At 33.4% G+C, this 23,897-nt stretch overlaps 1 protein-coding gene across 1 annotated transcript in view; it reads right to left on the bottom strand.

The window, feature by feature from the left end:
- The window catches only part of LOC129231385 (F-actin-capping protein subunit alpha-like), a 65,704-nt gene that overhangs the window by 5,585 nt on the left and 36,222 nt on the right, over nucleotides 1-23,897 (bottom strand). The window contains exons 4-7 of the mRNA XM_054865682.1: nucleotides 11,633-11,696; nucleotides 5,641-5,927; nucleotides 5,461-5,545; nucleotides 284-355 (exon numbers count right to left, since the gene is read on the bottom strand). Of these exons, the coding sequence (XP_054721657.1) occupies nucleotides 284-355; nucleotides 5,461-5,545; nucleotides 5,641-5,927; nucleotides 11,633-11,696 (508 nt within the window). The remainder of the gene's footprint in view (nucleotides 1-283; nucleotides 356-5,460; nucleotides 5,546-5,640; nucleotides 5,928-11,632; nucleotides 11,697-23,897) is intronic.

Raw genomic sequence — 23,897 nt, 5'->3', positions numbered from 1 at the left:
TTTATACAAATCTTTTAACACAAAATTCTTTTAACATGAAAAACCATTTCAGTCAGTCCTCTCAGTTTTGTATTAAAACTTTATTCATTGTCAATTAGATTCTAATCCAATTTTTATTTCAATAATCTTAAAGAAGCTGTTAATTAATGTTTATTGATACCTTACTTAATTTTATAGTAAGCATAATGCATCTCTGTTATTTCTTTCTTTTTTTTTTTTTTTTTTTTAAGGATTGCCTTCACGATCACATGAATAAAGTACACTGTTTAGCTTATGTACTTACAGTGATTGTTAAACTCTCACTCAACTCTTTTGAAGTTACTAACTGTACATTTCCGTTTTCATAATAATGGACCTGTAAAAAAAATATATATATATATATATAATATATATACATCAATTGAATAAAAATAATCCTCAATGGGTAACATGAAAGTTATGAAATTTTTTTTATTTTACAGTGTTTCATTACTCTATATCAAAAAACTGTACAATTATTCTATGCCCTTATATTTCATATTTCTGTACCTCAGAGCCAGACTAGCATCCAAAAATAGTGATTTTTCAATGTTATCAGTGTATTGTATGTAGAATCCTATTCTACATCGAGCCATATGAATTCTAAAAAAAAAATCCTTTGTAATTATTTACCAGAGTTAAAACACTCAAGTTTTATTGGAGACTCACCTGCTACGGCGAATGAAGGAAGTCAATGAAGGAAAAAGAGTTTGAAAATGAAACATAGCAAATATCAGCAGTTGAAAACAATTTGTGGTCAAAATGACTGCTTCCGTCTTTCTATTGTTAAGCTGGGCTGATGCAAATCCTACTATACATATTTTATGCTTTCATCATGACATAAGTCTTTCACCAAAAAAAAGAATAAGTAGGGACATCATTAGGGAACATTTATAATATAAGGTTACTACCTTAAAGATCTGAAGTTCAAAGAACTAAAAACAGGTTGGTGCAAGCCCAACCAAACTTTGTGGAATGATCTGTCCAAGGGAAAAGAATTACGTACTCATTTCTCCAAATAAATAACAATTCATAAATAAAGGAGTAAAATGTGTGAGCAGGAAAAATACTTTTAACATGGGTAAAAAACAAATTTCATACACCCAAATAATTTAGACTGTTAATCCCCAAAACATATTCCATTAAAAGTTCGTTCCAGTCCATAAAAGTCCACCCTCTTGAAAAATGCCACAACAGTGGAAAAAGTCCCGGTAAAAGAAACAAATGTTCATCACACCAAGGTAAATCCATTTTTAAAAAGACTGGATCACACAAATTGAAGATTCACTAGACAGAAGAAAACTCCAAACATCGTCCACGCTTTTAGTAGACGAAAGAAAAACAGGCACCTTTCACAGGCTATCCTACGAACCGTTCTATCTGCTGAAGAACCAAGGGACATCCAGTCAGGCCAGCTCATAAGGAATAGACTTGGTTGGGTCTAGACGAAGTCTCCTTGCTTTGCATCAGCCACGGCAAATACCAATCAGACACAGGAAACGGCTTAGCCCCAACTTAAACAACTCCAACACATGTTCCATGTACAACTAGGCCTAGCAAGCTGACTGAAGACACATCAGAATCCCATCTTAAATCACACCCGAGATGATCATGCTTTACTGAAGCACATACAGTGAAGCACCGTTTATACGTTTTTGTAGGGACTGTATGAAAAAAGCGTATAAAGGAAAAAACGTATAATAGGTATACGTTAATGTGTATTGGACTCTGCAGGGACCAATTTAAAAAAACGTATAAATGATAAAAACTTATAAAAGTGAAACGTATAAATGGTGCTCCACTGTAGTTCGAATCCTTCAGTAATCAGAGCAGAAAACTTTTATGAACATCCCTGTTCTTCTAGCACAGCAAAGGAAACAGTCAACTTATGTTTTAAATTCCATGCACTTCCTCTTAGTGGGAAAATAAATTAAGAGCCCATGGCTGGCTCCCAAGAGCAAAATATCAGCACCAAAACAAACACGAAATTATTGTCTGCCCCTGGCAAGTTGAGCTCCGTTGACCGGCGGATTAAAACATTCCATTTGCTGAAATAGGGGTGAGGAAAAACGGCTGAAGGTCATAAATTTTGATGGTAGCCCAACTCTGCACTAACAATTCCTCTTCTTACTGTTTGCTCTCCCTTGAAAGAAATGGACTTGCCCAAGGCAAAAGTTCAACTTCTCAGAGGTGGACAGTACTGCAGTTGCGGTCAAGACCAAAAAAAGAGAGAGCGAGTGAAAGAACACGACTTATTTTGTATGATCGGATTTAAATATACATCTCAACTCTCAGAGATTCAACTGTTAAAACTTTTAAAACTGTTTTTCACAACAGAATCAGTAAGCTGTTACTCAACATATTAAGCTGTCATGTCATACTGCTTCTTCCGCCAATAAACTCGTGAGCTACTGTTGGTTCTTTAGACACTAAGGGATCAACATTCGGGTACGTGGAATAATTTACCAAGTTATATACAAAAACAAGTTCTATCATTCAAAAAACACTTCTTAGCTTTTTTAGGAATTTCTCAAAGAACTAGAATGGAGGCATTTTCCTAACAAGTTCTATCCTTCATATGCATCAGTCAAAAGTTTTCCCTCTATAATGTAAAGTAACGATTATGAGACTAACCTGTCAGGCTTTGAGGTTGATTTAACAACACAATCATACATAAGTGCCCATATGCAAAATTTTAAGGGAGGGCTCATACATTTTCCGCGTGGTTTAGCAGGATATATTCCCCATGGAAACTGATTTCAGTACATATTAGAGCTATTAAAGTTTGACATTTTTAATACCTTATTCATTAATGGCTGGAGAAGAAATGTTTTTACATTTTTTCAAAGAAAAAAGTACTAAAATAAAAAAGTTCAACTAATTTCAAACTGGGGGGGGAGGGGACTTCAGCCCCCACTTGTCCCCTATAGCACACCCATGCAATCATAGTGTCACAACAGTGAAGTCAATGATACTTTTCTTGTCAAAAACGTACATCAGCGACATTGTAGTACATTAAGTAAAAAATGTTGCCCAATGATGTCCCCTACACATTCTTTTTTTGGTGAAAGACTTATGTCATGATAAAGCATAAGCGTTTTATTTTCCAAGTCTTTCCCCTTCATTGACTCATCCTAACTATTCATTAAGATCTTACAAAAGTAAATTTCTTTAGGCCTATTTATTAGAGTCACTATAAATGTTTATACCTAGAAAGACCAACTGCGATCATTTTGACTGCTCAATGAATCCTTAATAATGCATCCGTTTTGTTCGCTTTTTTGTGATCAGATATGTGCACTATGGAATTTTGTCAGTTGTAAGGGTGAGTAACATTCTTTTGTAATTGGTGGGTTTGCATAGCACCTGCTGGTCGGGTGCAATTTTTTAAACCAGGGGCGCAGAAAGACAAGGTGGGCCCCTTGTCACTATGGTTGCCGCGCCCCTCTCCCCCCATAAAAATTATAACATTTGTACTACTTGGGCTTAAAGTCAGGCCCACTTAAAGTCCTGATTCCTAGTTTTTGAATAGGTTGACATGGTCTCTCGTCAGACCTGCTTTGAACAGTTAGGCAAATGGGAAACATAAGATATAAAACAGGTGCAGCACCTGCGAAAAATCATTACCAGTACTTGTGCTGGAATTCTTTTGTGCTCCAAACTTGTGGTTTGCTTGAAACACAAGTGTTTATTGCAAAATTATTTTCAAGATATCGCGAAGGACTGCTAGTAAACAAAACATATCATAAAATGATTTCCTACAACTTTTACAGGATTTATCTGAAACAGGTTCTTGTTCACAAAAACAGTCTGACTTATCTGAAGAGGAGAACTTTCCTAGCAATGAAAATAGTTTACCTTTTTCAGGTGATTACAAATAATAATTGGAATCTAGATTTGCACAAAAAGATTCTTCTTCAGAGTCATAATCAGAAGAAACTTTGCTAATAAATATTGATGCGAAAGACATCGAAACCAATAAAAGAAAATTGCTGGAAAAAAAAATTCAAAACTCTTCCTCCAGATGTTAGAGAGAGAAAATGGCAAAGGATTAAAAAGTATGGAGTAGAATTTGTGTGAAACTCTACTCCTTACAGAGAGAGTCTTCCATAGGATATGTAGTAAAGTTACACAGAAACTCCTGTGGGAAGACTGCAGCAGAATAACAGAGTATGTTTCAAAGAAATTTCAGTAAGCAATTCGTGGTCTAAAACATGGGTTTTGAACTTTTTCAGAACTCCACAAAAAATGTGGTCAAACTCCATAAAAATGTATTTCCTCCTAGTGACATTCAGTAATCAATTTTGCTAGATGATAAAATCTCTACCTCAGGAAAAAAAACGAAAACAGTGTGGAATGAAACAATGCAGAATTTAAAACTACTAACATTTGTTCTGATTGCAAGTTGCAAGACAGTTTGTGGCAAGTCATCAGCAAAGAGAAAAAGATAAGTATTAGTAAATATTGTATAAGAGATTAATGTAAAAGTGCAATATTTATGTATTTATAAAAACAATCACTTGCATGGATGAAAATACTAGTTAGTTATTAAATACTTTGAAAATTTCCCCCATTTTGTTCAAATTTAATCTTTTTCAATATCAATTGTGTAATTCATATGTGTACTTCATCAAACATCAAATAAAAATTAAAAAGCTACCTGAGACCATTTTATAGATTATATAATGGTTAAAATGTTAAAGTAATTTATGAAGCATTAAAACAAATCTTTTCTGCTATTAAAAATCTAGAAAGGAAGTTAATTCTTATCTTTTAAGTATGGCGGCCAAAATGGCAGCTGCTAGTCTTTTTAGGTGAACGGAAATTGCGGTCTTTCTAGTGTTAACCCTTTAGGTGGCAGCAACATAAAGTTTTGCTCTTAGATATTTATATCACTGGGGTGATGGAAATCTACATTGCAACCATTTAAAGGGTAAAAAGTAAATTCAGCATGTTTTCAGTTTCTTAATTTAGATTTCCTAATGCCATGAAACTTTTGGCGTATTTTGTGCAATGAAAATACATTTAATAGTACATATTCAATGATCCTATCTCAAAAATATATCACTCTATATAGATAATGACTGCATAAAAATAAGCAACACAAACAGTTGTGACTGGCATAAGAAAACCACAATTTAGAATTAAGATGGTAAAATTCAATATCAAAACATATTTTGAGTTATAAAGATTTTTAGAATATTTTGTGCATTATTGGAATATTTATTAGTGCAAGTGAAAATAATTTCATTTTTTGAAGAAAAAAAAGTAATGATTATTAGTTCATTTTATAGGCACTATTGAAAATAATGGACAATATCAATAAAATGAAATAAAAGCACTACCATCCAAAATAATTATAAAGCATATGAAATTTAAAATCATATTAATTATACATTGAATGATATATTTTTTTAAAAATTACATAAGGCATTGTAGTACCTGTACTTTCACTACTCCTGTTAGATCAGCAGTAGGAGAATCAGGACTAAAGGTTGTAGTCCATATTGAACGCCAACGTCCATTCCTGGCAGTAGACAAATTTTGTTATGTATCAGAAAATATACAAGCTCAAATTTTCATAATTTGGAGAGGACAAAAATTATATAGCAATGTACTAACCAGAAATTTTTTGCTTGAAATTCATGATCTTCAATGCAAGCTATTAGAGTAATATTACCATCTTGGTTGGTACTAAAGACAGAACATGTCCCGTGTCTGTAATGATTCTGAGCATACGATGTGCAAACTTCTTCAAGTGCCCTTCGCCAACTTTCTGTACTTTTATCACATTCCCATGTTTTAAATTCAACTGCTTCCTTTCTCAAATGGTCATATTTGAAAGACTGTTGACTCCGAGGGTCATAAAATCGTCCCCCACCTAAATCATTGTAATCTGTAATAAGAGCCTGAAAAAAGGAGAAAAAATATAAATTAAACAAGTTAAGAATAACCAAAATATGTTTTAAGTTAAGAAACAATTGGAAGGCATGATTCACAAATAAATAGCAATCTGTTTGCTTCATTGCTTACTGCAACAACACATTTGTTCATTGAAATATATATGCATCTCAGTGTAGTGTAGAACAACTCAAAGGGAATCGAGGACTAGAAGTATAAGCTTGACCATCCCCAAATCTAATGAAATCTGGTTTGGAAGTTCTATTTTAACTTTGATATGTGCCAGATTGCAGAATTTGCTCCCATCAATGCATCAATGTGGTCTTTCAAAGAGAGAACATTAATCTTTCTTTCACGTAACATAAAACTGCTAAATTCGCCCAGCTTTTTGAAAAATTGTTGCACACATATAGATAAATTTACCTCAGCACTTGACCACCCATAAAATGAGTACCAAGCGTGGTTGGGAACTAAATCCCATTCGGTTGACCAACTAACCGGAACATCTGCCTAGCACAGTAGGCCTTGGCCCCCATGGGCTGTCATGATACTGGGTTAGGTATAAGGTCAAAAATAAAAATGTACAATAAAATTCCGAAGTGAGCAACATACTGAAAACTAGCTTCAACTTTTAACTAAATATGGCAGTATCTCGTTTTACACAGATTCTGTAACACATGATATTGTCACGAGAATTTTAAAGCTTAAAAATGTATATTTCTCTAGAATTCAATATGTATCCAAAATGATTGACCAATAAAATGAGCATGCAGCACCATGAAAGAACATAAGTTGACAAATGCATTCTTATGAGAATTTTCATACACTTACTACTACGGCTAAATTTCTAAGAAACAAAAAAAAAAAAAAAGCAGTGCGAGAGCACTACAGTCTTTAGAAATTTAAATGCTTAAATAGCATGAATTCAGATGCTTATCAGAAAATCCACACAAAACAGGAAAACTGCAGGAGCTGAGCTCCCACACAAATTAAACCCTGTGGATCGCCCAATCATGCATGCATGCAACATTCTGCTGAGATTGTAAACTTACAATTAACCTGCTTGGACTGTCTTCATTTGCTTTTAAGCAGTGTTGGGCATTAATGAATTATTTTTTCAATTGCTTTGTTAATTGATTAAAAAAGTAATTGCAATTAAATCAATTGCAATTAAATTATAATTGCATTTAAACAATTAATTGCACTTTGCAATTAATTTAATTGGATTAATGTATGTTAATTGTTTCTCACAATTAAAATAATTGCAATTAAATTTTTTAATTGTCTCATGAAACAATTAAAACTAACAATTAACTTTATGTATCAATAGGTACAGCGCAGGGTACAGAGTCAAAAGTGTTACTCAATTTCGTATTTTCGTTCAGTGCCGATTTCTTGCTCGCTGCGTGAACTAGTCTCGTCTAGGCAAGTTTTTTCCACACGTAAATGTTTATGCTTTAATTAAGTGTTTTAAATTCGTGTAAATCACTTTTAGTTTAACCCATAACAGGGGAGGTGAGAAAGAAGGAGATAACAGGGGACGTGAGGTCTCAGAGACCACTCTGTTAAATTTTTTTAAAAATTATGTACATAATTAATGTACATTTTTGAAATTTTTCTCAGATGTTATTTAGACTTTTATAAGTAAAAAAAATGTTTTTGAATTTTTAATTGAAATATACCTTTTCTGAGGAAATTTCACTGGAGCCATAAGATTTTTTGGGAAAAGTCATATGTTGCAGTAAATAATTTATTGCTCATAATAAAGTTACTGTTGAGCATTGATCTTTTATTAATTGCTACCATATGTATTTAAATAGATAATAATATGGTACCCCTCCAGCGTCTATGTCCCAGGTAGACCTGTCGCCTGGACAGTATATTATATAAAACCAGTAATTTTTTTAAGTTACTTTTAGTTAAAATTCACAAAACAATTAACAATTAATAGTTAACTGTAGTAAACTACAATAAACAATTAATTAGTCGTTAACTGTAATTTTCCACAATTACACTTGATCAATTGTTAGTTGTTGTGGTGGTAACGTTTATCAATTAATCAATTGTTAATCTATAACTGTTCATGCAATTGAAATTTGCCCAACTCTGCTTTAAAGCTACTAATTCTAATCTTGTTTAAACAAACAGGATTGAATTTATTACTTTTTTTGCAACAGCAATTGAGTGCCACCATAAACTTTGAAAGTTTTATTTTGAGTAGCCAATCCCACACTTGCATAACTGCTAAAACTAGATACTGAAATAAATTATGTACAACTAAAGAAGCTTATTTATAAGGCACTTTAAAGCTTACAGGAAAAAAATAAAAGTAATATATTTCTGAATTTTATCACATTGATGCTGTTTTGGAACCATTTCATAAAAAGCGATTAATTTTTCAATTCATTATCATTCAATGGGTATTGGCTACATTTCAAACTTTCAAATCCATGACATTTTTTTTTTAGAAAATAGCATACATTTTTCACAAGAATTTCCTAAATTCAAGTTTTGTGAAAGTTAGGAAATGAATTTCAAGAAAAATTACATACAAATAATGAAAAAAATTATCAAATTTGAGTAATTTGAAATGTTTCCCAGCTTATAGAATATTATACCATGACAGATCAAATATAAACGGAAATTTTAAAAATAAATATTGTTCGCATCAACCAAAAAATACATACATAAACGACCCTTTTTCTACATAATGCCATTCCTTTGATACATTTTCTCTACCAGATTGCCAAAAAGAAAGACACGTGAAGAATCAGTTGCACACCAACTTCCCTACACTTTTACCATCAAATTGTTGTCCTAATAGGTTGTTTTTAAGTGAGCCAAACAAATGGTAGTCACAGGGAGATAAATCTGGACTGTACAAAGGGGTTTTTAGAGGTGTCTTATGAAATGTCTCCAATTTTCCTGCTTTATGGCAGCAGGAGAAGAATGGCATTTCATATGGCTTGCTGTCGTTACGTGCTGCAATATGCAGCTTGTGTTTCATCCAAAAGGCAATCAAAAAACAACAGTAATAGCCTGCATTAGTTGTCTTTCTGCAATAATGTCACAAAATGGCAACAATTTTGACTTCAGACATGCTTATCCGCAGTCTCCCTTCATTAGGTTCGTTTTCTACAGCTTTTCTCCTTGCCACAATTTTTTTAGCGTACTCATACACTAGAGCGATGTTCTATTCATAAATTGCGTGTGAAGCTATCTCAAAATTTCAGATGTTTTGGCGCCATTTTCTGCAAGAAATTTAAAAATTACACATAGTGCAACAGACCGGTGCACCTTTTGCTCATTTATGGCGTACTGAACCAGCCCAGATCACCAATGTGTGTGCAAGCACAAAAAACCTTCTTCAGTCATCCCCACCAAAATACTAGCAATACAACACCTCAGATATATTACTAACAGCAGTGTTGCAATCAAATTCCCTGATTTTGATCTTCTGATACCATCCTAAATGTCCTTAGCTTTTTGACCAATTTTATTTTCTAAAATATTTATGAATAAAAGAAAAACACTGATGAAATTTAATGATAATTTTTACAAGAGGTATTGACTTGGATGCAAATGGAATATAAGAAACCATCTTTCATCTTATCAGCAATTTGTAAAATTTCAAATGAAAATGAGATTAATACCAATGATGTTTCAACATAAATTGCCAAGGGCAGTTTGCTTCTCTTCATGCATTCTCTAATTTTCTTCAGCATCTTATAATGTTTTGGAACATTTGAAATGTTTTTTCTGCTTCTCAACAGAACATCTGAAAGCTTCTGAGATTTCAGTTTAATCATTCAGAAAGTGAAGGTTCTAAAATTAAACTGTATAACCAGGGGTCTGGCCAGAGGATATTTGGGTCCGTTAACGGACACTTCACAAAAATTCGATCAACCAAAACGGACCTTTCACAAAATCCCGATCAAACAAAACGGACCCTTCACAAAATTCTGATAAACAAGATCGGATCTGTCAAATTGTTTATTGAAAGAACAAATCTGAAAGCAAAATAACGCATATTTCTGTGTATAAACCGATAATTTTTGGAACCTTTTTTTAAGTCAAATTAAAGAGATCAGCTTATACAAAATCGGCTAATTTTGAAAAAAAAAAAAAAAAAAGGCACTCTTGGAATGCTCCTGCACGCGATAAATAATTGCTACTGCCAAATAAATATAATGGTTGTCTGTTTTATCACAGCTAATTAGCAGCGGTGTTTTTGTAAACTTTTCTGAAAAGTCATTGGTAAGCACTTTTCTCCGCTCATGATTTAATAAACAATAATATCTGCGAAATGAACTTAGAACTGCAAAGGGATAGTAAGGGTGAGGAAAAAATATGATCCCTTCAGATAGTGTTACCAACTTCAAAATTATCACCACTTAGCGTCTGGCGTTGACCCTTTATAATGACTTGACTAGAAAATATTCTCATCATTTTGCCAGCTTGTCAATATTTGCGTTTTTACGGTGCGATGTTTAATTGTTATTTTGGGAGAAAATTATATGGGTTTTGATTTTTCGATGCTAACAAGGATGACTTTAAATAAACTCTTTTAATTACCATTTTTTTTTTCTTTAGATGTCTACATTTTGAAAAATGCAATCTTTTAACATCCAATATGAGAATCATATTTTGTTCTTTTTTCAAGCTAACTTCACTTTATTAGGATTCAAATAAATGAAAAGTCTCTTTATTTCTGTTAGAACTCTCATTTCAAGTTTTTAAAGCAAAATTCCATTTTCTGTTGAGAGTCAAAATTTAAAATATAAATAGATGGTTTATTTTATTTTATTTTTTGTGTCAACTGTGTCCACAGATATTAATGATATGTTTATCATAGGACTCTAAAATGCAATTTTAAAATAATTTTATCAAAAATATTTCTTTTACAAGCCGTTTTTATACTTTTGATGCCTTCACTTTGAGAATTGCGATCTCTTTGCATCCGCTATGGGAATCCGATTTTTCGAATTTTTAATGACTATTACGCTTTGTTAAGAGGTAAACATTGAAATATCTTTTTCTTTGTTAAAATCACGGAATTTATAAGTTTTAAATGAAATTCTGTGCTTTTTAAGAGTTGAATGCTGAACCCTATTCTGAATTTTATTTTATTTATTTATATTTTTGTTACAATTATTTTAAGTACTGTACAGAAATATATCTAGTATAATTTAACATAATGTAGAATGGTAGATAAATATTGATACTTGAAAGAGCGATGCCCCCCCCCCCCAAATATCAGAAAAAAATCCAGAATGATTTTCTCGATGTAGAAGAGGAAAACACTCAACTTTAAGTTTAATTGATGCAGTTTGTGCCATCTCTAAATTCTAAAATTTCGTTTAAACAAAAAAAAAAATTTTTTTTTTTGCGAAATTTTTTGATTTTTCACAAAATTAATTCATTTTACACAAAATTATTTGCTTTTTCACAAAAAACGGACCCTGTGAAAAATCCTGGACAGACCCCTGATAACATCTAGAGCTAGGAACATTTCCAGCAGTGGTAAGAAGAATTATGATACATAAAATAAAAAAAATGAAAATCTAAGACTATAAACAACATGGTTACATGATTTAATGCAGAATGACACAGCCACAAACGATGGGGAAAAAAGTAAATAGCATTAAAAATTAATAAATTGCAATTATTCAAGGAGTTTTTCAACAACATAATTAAAAATTCTAGTACTCACTAAAAAATTCGAGCCATCTATTTTCACAGGAGTTAATTGATCTTTATTGTACTGAGCAAATGCACTAAAAATTAAAACAATTCATAGTCAGAATTCTATTGATTAAATACATAAAAAAATGAAATATTGTTATTAAATAAATAATTTTTACATACATGTACAGGGTGTTCCGTTTTAACCTGCAAAAACCTTTATTTTCGCAACCGTTAATCTTTGATGTATACTTCCAATTCGCAACTCCAGCGCTCGAATACGCTACCTTGCGGCGATTTACAAAACTGCCGGAAAAACTAAAACATTGCCACATTGCGTTCCACGTATGTCTGTTGACTTAAACATAGGCAGTTTGTTCTGAGTATTTATTAACGCATTCGATGTGTCTTGGATTGCTTTCAGCAACATAAAGTGTTCGAGCTCCTTAAAATAATGTTAGTTTTCATTATTTCCCTCTAAAAAGTGATTTGATTGAGAAATGGTGAAAGTGCGTTAACACCAGAAAACTCTGGATTAGCAAACTTGGATGTTATACGAGGTAAAAAAATTTATTGTTTTGTGTGAATTTGTAAGAATTTGTTTTTTTTTTAAATCTTAAATTAATTTAACAAACCATATTTTACAGCAGCATTTAGTTGGAATAGACAGAATGCAAAATTTTTTTCTTGAATATATTATCGTAGAACGAAATGAAAAATGTTTAACCGAGAAAGAATTAATTTTGTTGCTTTTATTCTCAGCTGAAAGGTTTCGCCAAATTTGTTTAGGGTTATAGTTTTAGTATTGTGCAAGCTAAGAATCCTTGGCGAGATTCCGCCCATGTTAGTTAAACCATTTTTATTTTTTATCATGAGTGGAATAAAATGGTAGAAAGATTACAGAATTCGATAAGTAAAAAGAAATAATGGTAGATCAAATTGAAAAGAAAACTACCACCATATATCCGTGAAAATTTTGTTGATGATTTGTATAGCATGACATAATTAAATCGTAACTCAGAAATTAGAAACATACCAAACAGAAAAATTTAAAATGAACCGATTCGGCAATTTGAGAAAAATAACTCAGCTACAAATGCAAAACAATTAGCGCTAGCCAAGCAAGGCAAAGAAGTATCATCTTCTTTTGACAATAATTCGTAATGTCATATAATTAAATTTTCTAGCATTAATTGTTATTCTTGTCAGGCCACAATTATTATTTAGTTTTATCAAGAATTGATAAATATTGAATTCAACATTGTGGAAATGGCTGCTTAGAACTACGAACTGCGTATTTTGCATTAATTTCTAACTTTAGTAATGCTTCTTGAATTCTCATTTCTTTCTACGTGGGCCAGAATATCAACAAGACTTTGAAAATTAATTTAAGAAGAATAAAGCGAAAAAATCATGCATACGAACAAAATTTACTAGACTTATTAGCATTTTCTTCGTTATTACATGCGTTTGTTTTAGTTTTTTTGTCCGCCATTAGACAGTGACTGCAGTGCCCCCTATAGTTCGTTGGAGTTGCGAATTGCAAAAATATTCAAAATCAGATGCAGAGTTAGGACATTGAAAGTTTGAAGTGAAAATAAAAATAAGTCAAAAACACAAAACTTAACTTTTTATACGGACCCAAGTCTCCTAACTTATATTTAGGGAATTAATCTCCATTAAAAAACAATTCCAGCACAAAAAGTTTGAAATTAGTATGACCAATATTTACCGAGATATGAAATGCAGCGTTTCGTGACTTATACCTCTTTTCACTCACCGTCAATAACATCTTTTGTTGAAAAATATAGCAATTAACAAGTGTTTAAAATTATGTGTGTGCATAGAGCGAGGTTTTTCAAATTCTTCGAGGTTTTGTAGTGTGTTTTTGTGTATCATGCCGTAATATTTGCAGTTCTTTTTGAATAGCAATTTTTTTTTTTAAATCTTTGACAATATCACTCTTTTGAAAGTGCGATAAGTTCCCATCTCATCTTCTGTATGGTCTCTTAAAATTTTGAAACGGAATATCTCCTTGAGTTTTAGTCACACAAATGTCAAGTTTTTTCTGTCAGTAATAGTTTTCAATGGAGATTTTTTCTATAAATATTAGTTAGAGGACCTAGGGCCGCTATAAAAAGTTAAATTTTGTATTTTTTGACTCATTTGTTTTTGCTTCAAACTTTCAATGTCTTAACTCTGCATCTGATTTTGAACATTTTTGCAATTGGAAGTATACATCTAGGACTAATGGTTGCGAAAATAAAGGTCTTGCAGGTTAAAACGGAACTTCCTGTGTTTGTATATATATATATATATATATATATATATATATATAATATATATATACAAAATTAAGCAAACAGAATTTCAAATATTAAACAAAATATAAATAAAATGATGATAAAAAGGAAAAATGCAAACAGCTATTAAGTAGGAAAAGAAAAAGTATTAATCCAGAGCTCATCAGCCGTGGAGGATTCATTAATTATGGTCAAAAGATCAAAATTTTAACTATGAACTAAAAGAGAATGTTTAAGCTCCAGTACATACAATATAGAGTAACAATGGGCAAAAGCACCACTTGCTAAACTAAAAACAATAAACTAGAGCTCAAACCTAAAACTAAAAGCAGGGGGTTTCGCCTTGACTAATTAGGAAAACAAGTTCCGATATTTAGCCATCCACGGGACAGTGGATGAATTTTTACACGTGGGAAACAGGCGACTCGGTATGTCTATGGATTGATTTTCTGAATATGTTTTTATCTTTATTTTATTGTTACGTTGACAACTGGAATGAATTTTTATCAGGTTGAACAACGGATTTGGCTTTGTTTATGTGGATTTCAAAGTAAGACAATTTTGTTATAGGCAGGTACATTCGGGGTCTTTCTCGAAACATTTTCGAAATTGAAGTCTTAAAACTTTGGGTTGTCTTTGGCGATGTGGGGAGGGAAGTTGCTTTTTCAATAGAAAAATAAATCTTAAACACAAACTTACACTGCCTTTAGTGTGCCTGCTTCACACAAGGAGAGGGGGGTATTCCGCCACCCAGCCCAAAGAATTTTCGTTTCAGAAGTTTTAAGAACTCTGTTTTGGGCTATCTTTGGATCAGGGATGAGAGTGGTCAGAGAGCAAAAAGGAGGAAATCCCCCCCCCCCCAAAAAAAATCCTAAAACAGATGATATCCAAAAAAAAAAAATTTCGTGAAATGGATGATATCCAAAACCACATCAAAACAGAACCTGAAAGCCATGATATTCAAAAAATCAACAAAAAATGTATAATTTACCAGTTTTAAAGGTAATACGTATTCCTTGAACAAAGGGTTGGGGAAGACAGAGGTCAATCTTGGCTGCATCACACAATAGTGTCAACTTATCATATTTTTTAGAGAAAAATACATTTTTTCATTAAAAACATTTGAGTTTATAGTGTTAAACGAGTGAGAACATAAATTTTTAAATTAGATCTGTTTGTAAAGTAAAACTTTACAACAAAAGTAACTCTGTTGTAAAGTAAAACTTTACAACAGAGACAAATCTAAAATTTCTTTGTGACAGAACATACTTTTCATAGTAAGAATTGAAAATAAATAAATATATATGTATATAAACGATTGGTTATCTTTTTCCTTGCATTGGAACCCAAAATTTGTTTTTGAGAGCTTTCTAATATTGGAATAAAAAGAACAACTTGCAACTGCCTCATTTAATCATGAAGTTTCTAAACTTTTAACAGGTTGTAAAGCTAAACCATTTGAGATTCACCATAAATATTTTTTACCCTTTCTTAAATACACAAAAAAAAAAAAAAAAAAAAAAAAAAAAAAAAAACCATGCCAAGTTACAAAAAAATTCGAGACTGTGGGTGCTAAGCCACATTTTTTGATTGAGTTTTGCATTTTTTTCTAAAATAAATTAAAGAAATGAAAATATTATTGAAATGATGAATAAAATAAGAAGATATAAGGTAGTACATAGTAAAAAACCACCCAACAACAAAAATAATTGAAATACTTTCAGGATGCAAAAAGATTGAAATCTCAAACGAGGCATGCAACTTTCGGTGCAGCACGTGTTTGACGTCGTTGGCTTGATTCCAAAACGTACGTTTTTGGCAGATATCGAGGAGGATTAAGATTCAAGGGGAAAAAATAGAACAAGTAAGAAATCAGGGACCGAAAATTTCAAAAAATCGTATTTTTTTTCCGATTTCTGATGAAAATAAGGACTAAAAGAGGCGAGGAAAGGGAGGAAAGGTCTTAAAAACTAACAGAAAAAGCCGGAAAACTCTCATCCCTGTTGGATAAATTAAGTGGGAAGGGAGTCGGAAGCTTCCGTCAAAAATTTTCCAGACCCTCCCCCAGGATTGGGCGGGAGGGCGCCGCGCCCAACTTGCCCTTTGATTCTTAGAACGCGCCCAACTTGCCGTTTTATCGGTAAAACGGCGCCCTAATTGCCTTTTTGTTCATGAACTGGCATCCTTTGGATTTAAGATTTTTACTAGAAAAAGGAAGGAGCCAGTGTCCCTTTCCATAGTTTTCAGACAATGACTTTCTTCTAAGTGAAAACAGTGGACATCCGCCCCTCCCCCTCGCCTCTTAACTAGGATTGCCATTGAGCTGACTATTAGAAAAGCATGCCTTCCATTATCAGTTACCACAAGGGATAAAAAGTGGCCTACTGGGCATTCTAGAGACTAAACAATGTTCTTCCAAGGACCTTGCACTTTTGGGAACCCTACTGATAAGCCACTGCTGAATTCCCAGAATCACTTCCTTGCTCCTTGCCTCAGGCTTCCCATCGCCCTTTATTTAATAATGGAGGGCTGTAGCGAAGAATACTGGCTGTCATCCTTCCTCCTTATCGGAAGTGTTTCTTTGTCCAATTGACATGTATGGTAAGAAAACTCTACTTCTCTTCCAGCCAGATAAACGTTAAGTTAGCCCTGCATTTTATAATCTTTCAATCAAATTCATATTTTTAATAGTGCTTTTCCATTTTGAATTAGAATTAAGTAGATGCAATGGAGCACCACAAATCCACCGACCTAAAATCCGCCAACGTCCAAAATTCGCGCTATTTTTTTTCCGTTTTTTTTTTTTTTTTTCTGCGCTGCAAATTTAATCTTTTTTTTTCTTAAATTTTATTTCAGTTTAAATTAATCAAAATCACGATTATTTGCTGAAACAGCTGTTTTAGCGGATAATATGCTCTGTTTTATTATTATGCTTTATACGCACGCTGATAATTTTTTTATCTGAAAAATACGTTTGTATTTTTGCTCAGTTTTCTTCATATTGTGTACTACTCAAAAAATAATAAGAAATATCGAAAACTGAAAGCAGATGCTAAAAGATTGCTGCAGATTAACAGCAAAACACTAATATTTCGCGTGACACGTGGCATCAAAGAAACAAAAATATGATAAAAATAAAAAGAATTCAGCATGTAAAAGTCAAATGTGGATGATTTTTGACATTTCAAATGAAAACAAATGACTTTTAATTATTGAAAATAAATACTAAGTGCTTCGAAACTGGTGCTGTTTATTGGTTTTTGTTTCCTTATGGTGGTGGTTACTTCAAGAGCAATTATTACTTTTGGATTTAAAAGTCTTAAGTTACAGCTAGTAACAGCTGAAAGAATTAGTTTTCCGCCCCCTCCCCCTTTTATAGTTCATTCTTTGTTTTCCAATTTAGAAATCAAAACTAGAAATTATGAAAAAAAAAAAAGCAGAATGTCCAACTTTTCAAATCATAATAATTTGTTTTACTTATGTATATCTGCTTACAAAACATTATTTAGCCACAAGCAGAAACTTTTACTTTATATATTCATTGTTTAGATATTAGTAAATCAATTGTTTTACATAAACAAGCCATTCTTGCTTAATGAAATTGTTACCAAATGTTTGTGACATCTCAAAGTACTTTGTGGTAACTAATGTAAGTCTAATTCATGTTAAAGTGTGTCGTTGGGGAAAGTTATTATGTACATAATTCATCAAAATCTTAAGAGAAACGTGAGTTAAGCTGTTAGATTTGCATCAATTACCACTCACATGCTCTCAAAACCAGCCTTAGCAAAATTTTGTACTGTTTTCTCTCCTTTTTTTCTTTCCTTTTTCTTGCAGATGCTAAAAATCCTATGACTTTTAGTTGCTTTCTTTTTTTAACCCCCCTTCCCCCCCTCTTCCCCAATTTTTAGTCCCAATCGCCTCCTTTGAAAATGATTATAAACTATTCAAATGTCCTACGAAGTAATTCATAAATGTTTCAAAGTTTTTTTTGTTGTGACAGTAAAACATTTGAACTCAGGAATAACAGTAATATCCTATGACTATATCCACTGATGCTTTGAAGCTATAATTAACATGCCTTTTAGTTTCGAAAAAGTGCCCTTTTTTTGAAAAACAGCACCCTGCCCTTTTTACTTCCTTTTACAAAAAAGGAAGTATTGTATTCGCGAAAAAATTTTCACTCAAAAATCGCCCTTAATTTCCATTTTGCTCACCCCCAAATGAATGTTGAGTTTTTTTTTCGATTCGACCACATGCGGAAAAGTGCCTAAGAATGTATAGACACGCGAAATATCCATTTTGACCATCACCGAGGTAATTACAACGACTTTTCTCGTGACGTCTGTATGTATGTGCGTATGTGCGTATGTATCTCGCATAACTCAAAAATGGTATGTCCTAGAAAGTTGAAATTTGGTACATAGACTCGTAGTGGGGTCTAGTTGTGCACCTCCCCTTTTGGTTGCTTTCGGATGTTCCTAAGGGGGTCTTTTGCACCTTTTTGGGGGGAAATCATTGTTAATTTCGATGTAAACTCAAGTGGCGTTATAATTTGTCGGACACTTGGCGATATATCGCCAGTCTTTTGGTCGCCAAGTTTTGTCGCCAACTTGGCGACAAATTTGGCGGAGTTTTTTTTTTGGTTTCAATTTGGCCATTGTTGGTGATATTTAGAGAATAAATATTGAATCACATTAAAATAGCGAATAATGGGGAAATGACATTAAATTGGAGTAAAAGGAAGTCATGTGATGCACACATCAGCTCGTTTAATCCTGGGGGAAGCTCTGAATTTTCTGAAATTAAAGTATTAAAAGTTTTAGGCTGTCATAACTCATGTATATAGGTAAAGGGGGTACGTACGGTTAATTGAAAAAAAATTAGAAATTGAAGCATTAAAAACTCAAATTAAGGACATTTGTGGTGAACTTAGAGGAAGGGATTCGAGAGTTTTCTCCTGAAAAATTTTCGATCCTGAAATATTTAAAACGCTACTTTAAGCTGTATTTGAGTGCCTTTTGAGGGACATGATTCGGGGGCGCTTCCTTGAGTGAGGATTCAGTTCAACTATTGCTTTTTTAAATTAATGAATATTGGATGGTGTTCCTCTTTTAAAAATATATCTACTTCACTGAAGCTTTTTTTTTTTTTATTTAATTGATAACTTTTCCACCTGCTATCATATAAAAGAATTCTTCTACAAATGAAGACTGGGGAATGGGGCGATGGTGCCAGTTCATTAATCGTCCATACCCTTCCCCCACCTTTCTTTCTTTTCTGGATTGTTCGTGCTATCTTGGGTAGATTTTCCGATCAGAACTGATTTATGTTGTAAAAGTGAAAATCTTATGTCCTAAGTGATTTTATTGCTGCAATAAAAAGGTTTATGATCGGTTAAAAAACCAATGGCTTGGAGCCCCGAACGCTTTTACCCCTAACATCATCCAACATCGTCTAAAATTGCGTTTTTGGAACTTCAATTTCGAAATATTGCCGAAGGAGAGTTCTTGAACTCCATCCCTTCGATAATGCATTCAAAAAACGTATAAATATTATGAAAGATGGTGTACAATTTCGTTTTTAAAGCTTCAATTTCAAAATCTTCAAAGCTTCATTTTCGGGGAGAGCCAGTGCCCCCCCCCCCCCTCTTTCTGTAATATTTTTTAATATTGCCCAATATTGTGATTTTGGGACTATCAGTTTGAAAACATTGATGTAAGAGAGTCCCTGAACTCCTTTCATTGAACTTTACCAAAATATCCTATCATTGCGTTTTGTGGACTTCAGTTAATTTTAGAAAATTTTTGACAGAAGCTTCCGACTCCCTTCCCACTTAATTTATCCAAAGATAGCCCAAAACAGAGTTCTTAAAACTTCTGAAACGAAAATTCTTCGGGCTGGGTGGCAGAATACCCCCCTCTCCTTGTGTGAAGCAGGCCCACTAAAGACAGTGTAAGTTTGTATTTAAGATTTATTTTTCTATTGAAAGAGCAACTTCTCTCCCCACATCGCCAAAGACAACCCAAAGTTTTAAGACTTCAATTTCGAAAATGTTTCGAGAAAGACCCCGAATTCTTAAAGTCTTTACTCACTCAAAAATAGCCAAAATAGCATTTCAATACTTCAGCATAGAGAAATTTTCGGGGGAGAGGGACCCCCCCCCCCCCGAACTCTTTCCCCTAAGTTTATTAAATTTGACTTAAATTTGTGGTTCCTCTTTTTTATCACCAAAGTTTTTAGAATTTAATTTCTAAAATTTATCGAGAGGGAACCTTCGAATTCCCTCTTCATAAATCCCTCAAAGATTACCTAAAGCAGAGTTCTGAATACTTCAGTTTTGAAGGAGGAGCGGGACCTCGAACCCCACCATCTATGCTCATTAAAGATGGTCTAAAGTTGCGCTTTTAAGATTCCAATTTCGGAATTTCGCCTAAAGAGATCCCCAACCCCCTCTCTTGACATTGCCAAAGACAGCCTAAAAGTTTTAAGCCTTCAATTAAAAACTTTTTTCGAGAGAGGGTCCCAAATACCCTTTCTTTTAAGTCATTTTAGTATAGCCTCAAATAGTTATTAATGCATCAGTTACAAAACATTTTTAGGTTAGAACAGCGAAACCATCTCTCATAAATTCAAAGATTGCCTAGATTAGTGTTTTTAAGACTCCAGTTTCCGATTTTTTTTTTTAAATCTCACCCTCCCCACTTTTACATCATCATTAAAGACAGCCTAAACACTTTTGATCTTTGTTTTTTAGTTTGCAGAAGAGAAATCCCAAACCACTTCTAGCTTCAAAAATGGCTTAAAATTAAGATTTTCGATTTTTTATTCTGGAGCCCTTGAGTAGCCCCCCCCCTCCCCTCTTAGATTCTCCAAAATATGAATGTGTTAAGATTTCAGTATTGTGGGTTAATTTGCGGACTTACCCTCTTTGCAAGAGCAGAGTTTTTTTCGCAAACTTGTGCTGCCGTTATTTTTCTCGTTTCCTTTCTCCCCCCCCCTATTTCCATTCTAGTGAGTGTTAGATTGAAAGTCATTGAAATTTAGTGATTCTTCAAGTCTTAGAATATTTTACCAGAAACATTTTAAAAATGCAGGAACAGTTACCCATCGGCGTTTCAAACCTGCTTGAAATTTGCCAACGATTTTTCCCAGAATTCCCATTCTCATTAAAATCTTCAAAATCCCTGATAGTTCCCGTTTTACCTGGTATAATGGACGCCCTTTGATGTGGAGTAAACATTTCATTCCGTCAGCAATCACACTCAACCGATGATTCAGATTCAACTCAAAGACAACTTAAGAGCGAACATAATTTTCATTTATGCGTGTAAAGTTTGCAAAAAAAAACGCAAATGAGAAAAAAAAGAAAGGATGATCGAAAATAGCAAGTGAAAAGTATAGACAAAAGGCGATCAATTCGAAAAATTAGCGAGAATAGTGAGCAACGCCGCGATCTGCAATGCAGTGAGTTGGAAATAACAGAGCTACCTAAAAACAAATGGTGTTGGAAATAACAGAGCTACATAAAAACAAACGGCGTAAGTCTAAAAGCCACTCCTCCAAAAGCATGTTGCAAACAAAACAAGCCCACAGCGGAAAATCGAGAGAATAGTGATGTAAATTCGTGGTTATGGAAAGGTCCAGGAATTAAAGCGTATTTTTTAAACACTCAATTTTTCTTTTTTTAGTAAAAACTGAAGGAAAGTTATCGAATTTTTTTCCGTCCCGACCTCCGTCTCGGAAATTTTGTCCAAGACTGAAATCCGTCCTGAGACGGAAGGTCTTGAACCCATGGTGCATGGGGATACCGCATTTAGACTACGGAAAATAACCGTGAAATGTTAGTGGGAATCAATCCTGGGGTTGGGGGGGAGGGGGCTCAAAAATGCTTTTTGTCTTATGTATATTACCAAGCAAATTTTCTAAAATTATATTACTTCTAAATTCTTAAATATTTCCTGTTGACTGCCAACTACGAGATAACTCTTTGATTGCGTTCTTTTAAAGGACACCATCTACGAGTTGTCTCGTACTTGTTTACTTGCCATTTTTGTGCAGCTACGATTAAACTCGGAATTTTTCAGTGCTAATATTGCTAGATGATTTCTGGGAAAAGAACAAAAAATCAATGCTGGCTTGCACAAGCAGAAAATTTATTCAACATGGTCGCAACAGGAACTGTTAAAAAAAGTTCCCCGACTTTTCCCTGATTAAGTTCACCAAATTTCCCTGATTTATGTTACCAATGGTTTCCTTCCTTTGCCCTACTTGTTGCATGTTAAATAAAACTGCTGTATATTAAATAAAATGCAGTGTTTTAAAAATTTTTTTAAGTTAAATATTTTGAAAAAAAAAAAATGCTTCTCTAATAAAGACTTTTTTTTCTCTAGATAACAAATTAACTATTAGCTTGATAAATTCAGTTAGCAAATTTTCTTCTTAAACCATTAATTTTCTGGTATTGTGAATGTTGCTTTTGAGAGTGTAGAGCTGATGAGGCTCAATGAAACTCTTTTTTAGTGAGGCAGTGCTCCTACGTAATTTTGAGTTATTTCCCAAAATTCCATTTCATATCTGAGTATTTTACAAATACAAATACAAATGTGACGACCAGCAACAGGCTCTGGGCCCAGCTAGGCTGGTCCTGGTCAATTAATTAGTCCCCAATGAAGATCAATGGCCCTCTTAAAGCTATCCACTCCCTTGCTCATTACCGCCTCTTCCGGTAAGCTATTCCAAGTGCCCACGACCCTGCTAAAGTAGTAGTTTTTCCTGATTTCCAAGTTAGCCTGAGATTTAAATAACTTAAAACAATGACCCCTTGTCCTGCTTTCCCCGCAAAAATTTAATCCATTTACATCTTTCATTTTGATAAATTTAAATAACTGAATCATGTCCCCTCTGACTCTCCTTTGCTCTAGGCTATACATGTTAAGCCTATTAAGTCTGGTATCATAATCTAAATCTGAGAGTCCCCTTACTAATTTAGTTACCCTTCTTTGAACCCTTTCCAATACAAAAATATCTTTCTTCAGATAAGGCGACCAGAATTGCACAGCATACTCCAAATGAGGTCTTACTAAACTCCTATATAAAGGCAGAAGAACTTTCTTAGATTTGTTTGAAATAGATCTATTGATGAACCCAAGCATTTTGTTGGCTTTGTTACTAGCAATACTGCACTGTTGACTAAACTTGAAGTCCTGATTTATAAAGACACCCAGATCCATAACATTTTCTGCCTGATTTATGACTGAACCCTGTAAACGATATCTCATACGCTTATTTCCATGACCTAAGTGTAGCACTTGACATTTCCCTACATTAACTGCCATACCCCATTTATCTGCCCACTTGGTAATATGATCTAAATCCTCTTGCAGCTGTTTTACTTGTTCTTCATTTTCGACAATCCCCATAACTTTTACATCGTCAGCAAAACAATTCATGCTTCCAGAAATATTTTCATTGATGTCATTCATAAATATAATAAACAAAAGAGGCCCTAAAACTGATCCCTGAGGAACCCCACTTAAAACATCACTCCAATTAGAGTGATTTCCTCTCACAACTACTCTTTGCTTCCTACCAGTAAGCCAATTTCTTACCCAAAGTAAAGTTTTTCCTCCTATTCCAATGTCAGCTAACTTGCTGAGAAGAGCAACATGCGGTACCTTGTCAAAAGCTTTTTGAAAATCAATATAAACAACATCCACACATTTTTTGTTATCTAAAGCTGAGGTAACCTTGTCGTAGAAATGCAATAGATTAGTAGTACAGGATTTACCTTTCCTGAAACCATACTGCAAACTAGTCAACAGACTATTAGTCTCTAAGAACATCATGATCTTAATTTTGATCAAAGTTTCGAAAATCTTACAAATCACCGAAGTCAAACTTACAGGTCTATAATTCCCAGCAATACCTTTAGACCCCTTCTTGAAGAGTGGCGTTATGTTAGCCAGCTTCCAGTCCTCTGGCACCGTC

The sequence above is a fragment of the Uloborus diversus genome, chromosome 10 (genome assembly GCF_026930045.1).
Source record: "Uloborus diversus isolate 005 chromosome 10, Udiv.v.3.1, whole genome shotgun sequence".
Taxonomy (NCBI): Eukaryota; Metazoa; Arthropoda; class Arachnida; order Araneae; family Uloboridae; genus Uloborus; species Uloborus diversus.
Note: the sequence above shows the minus strand (reverse complement) of the source record. Positions and strands in the feature narration are given on the sequence as shown.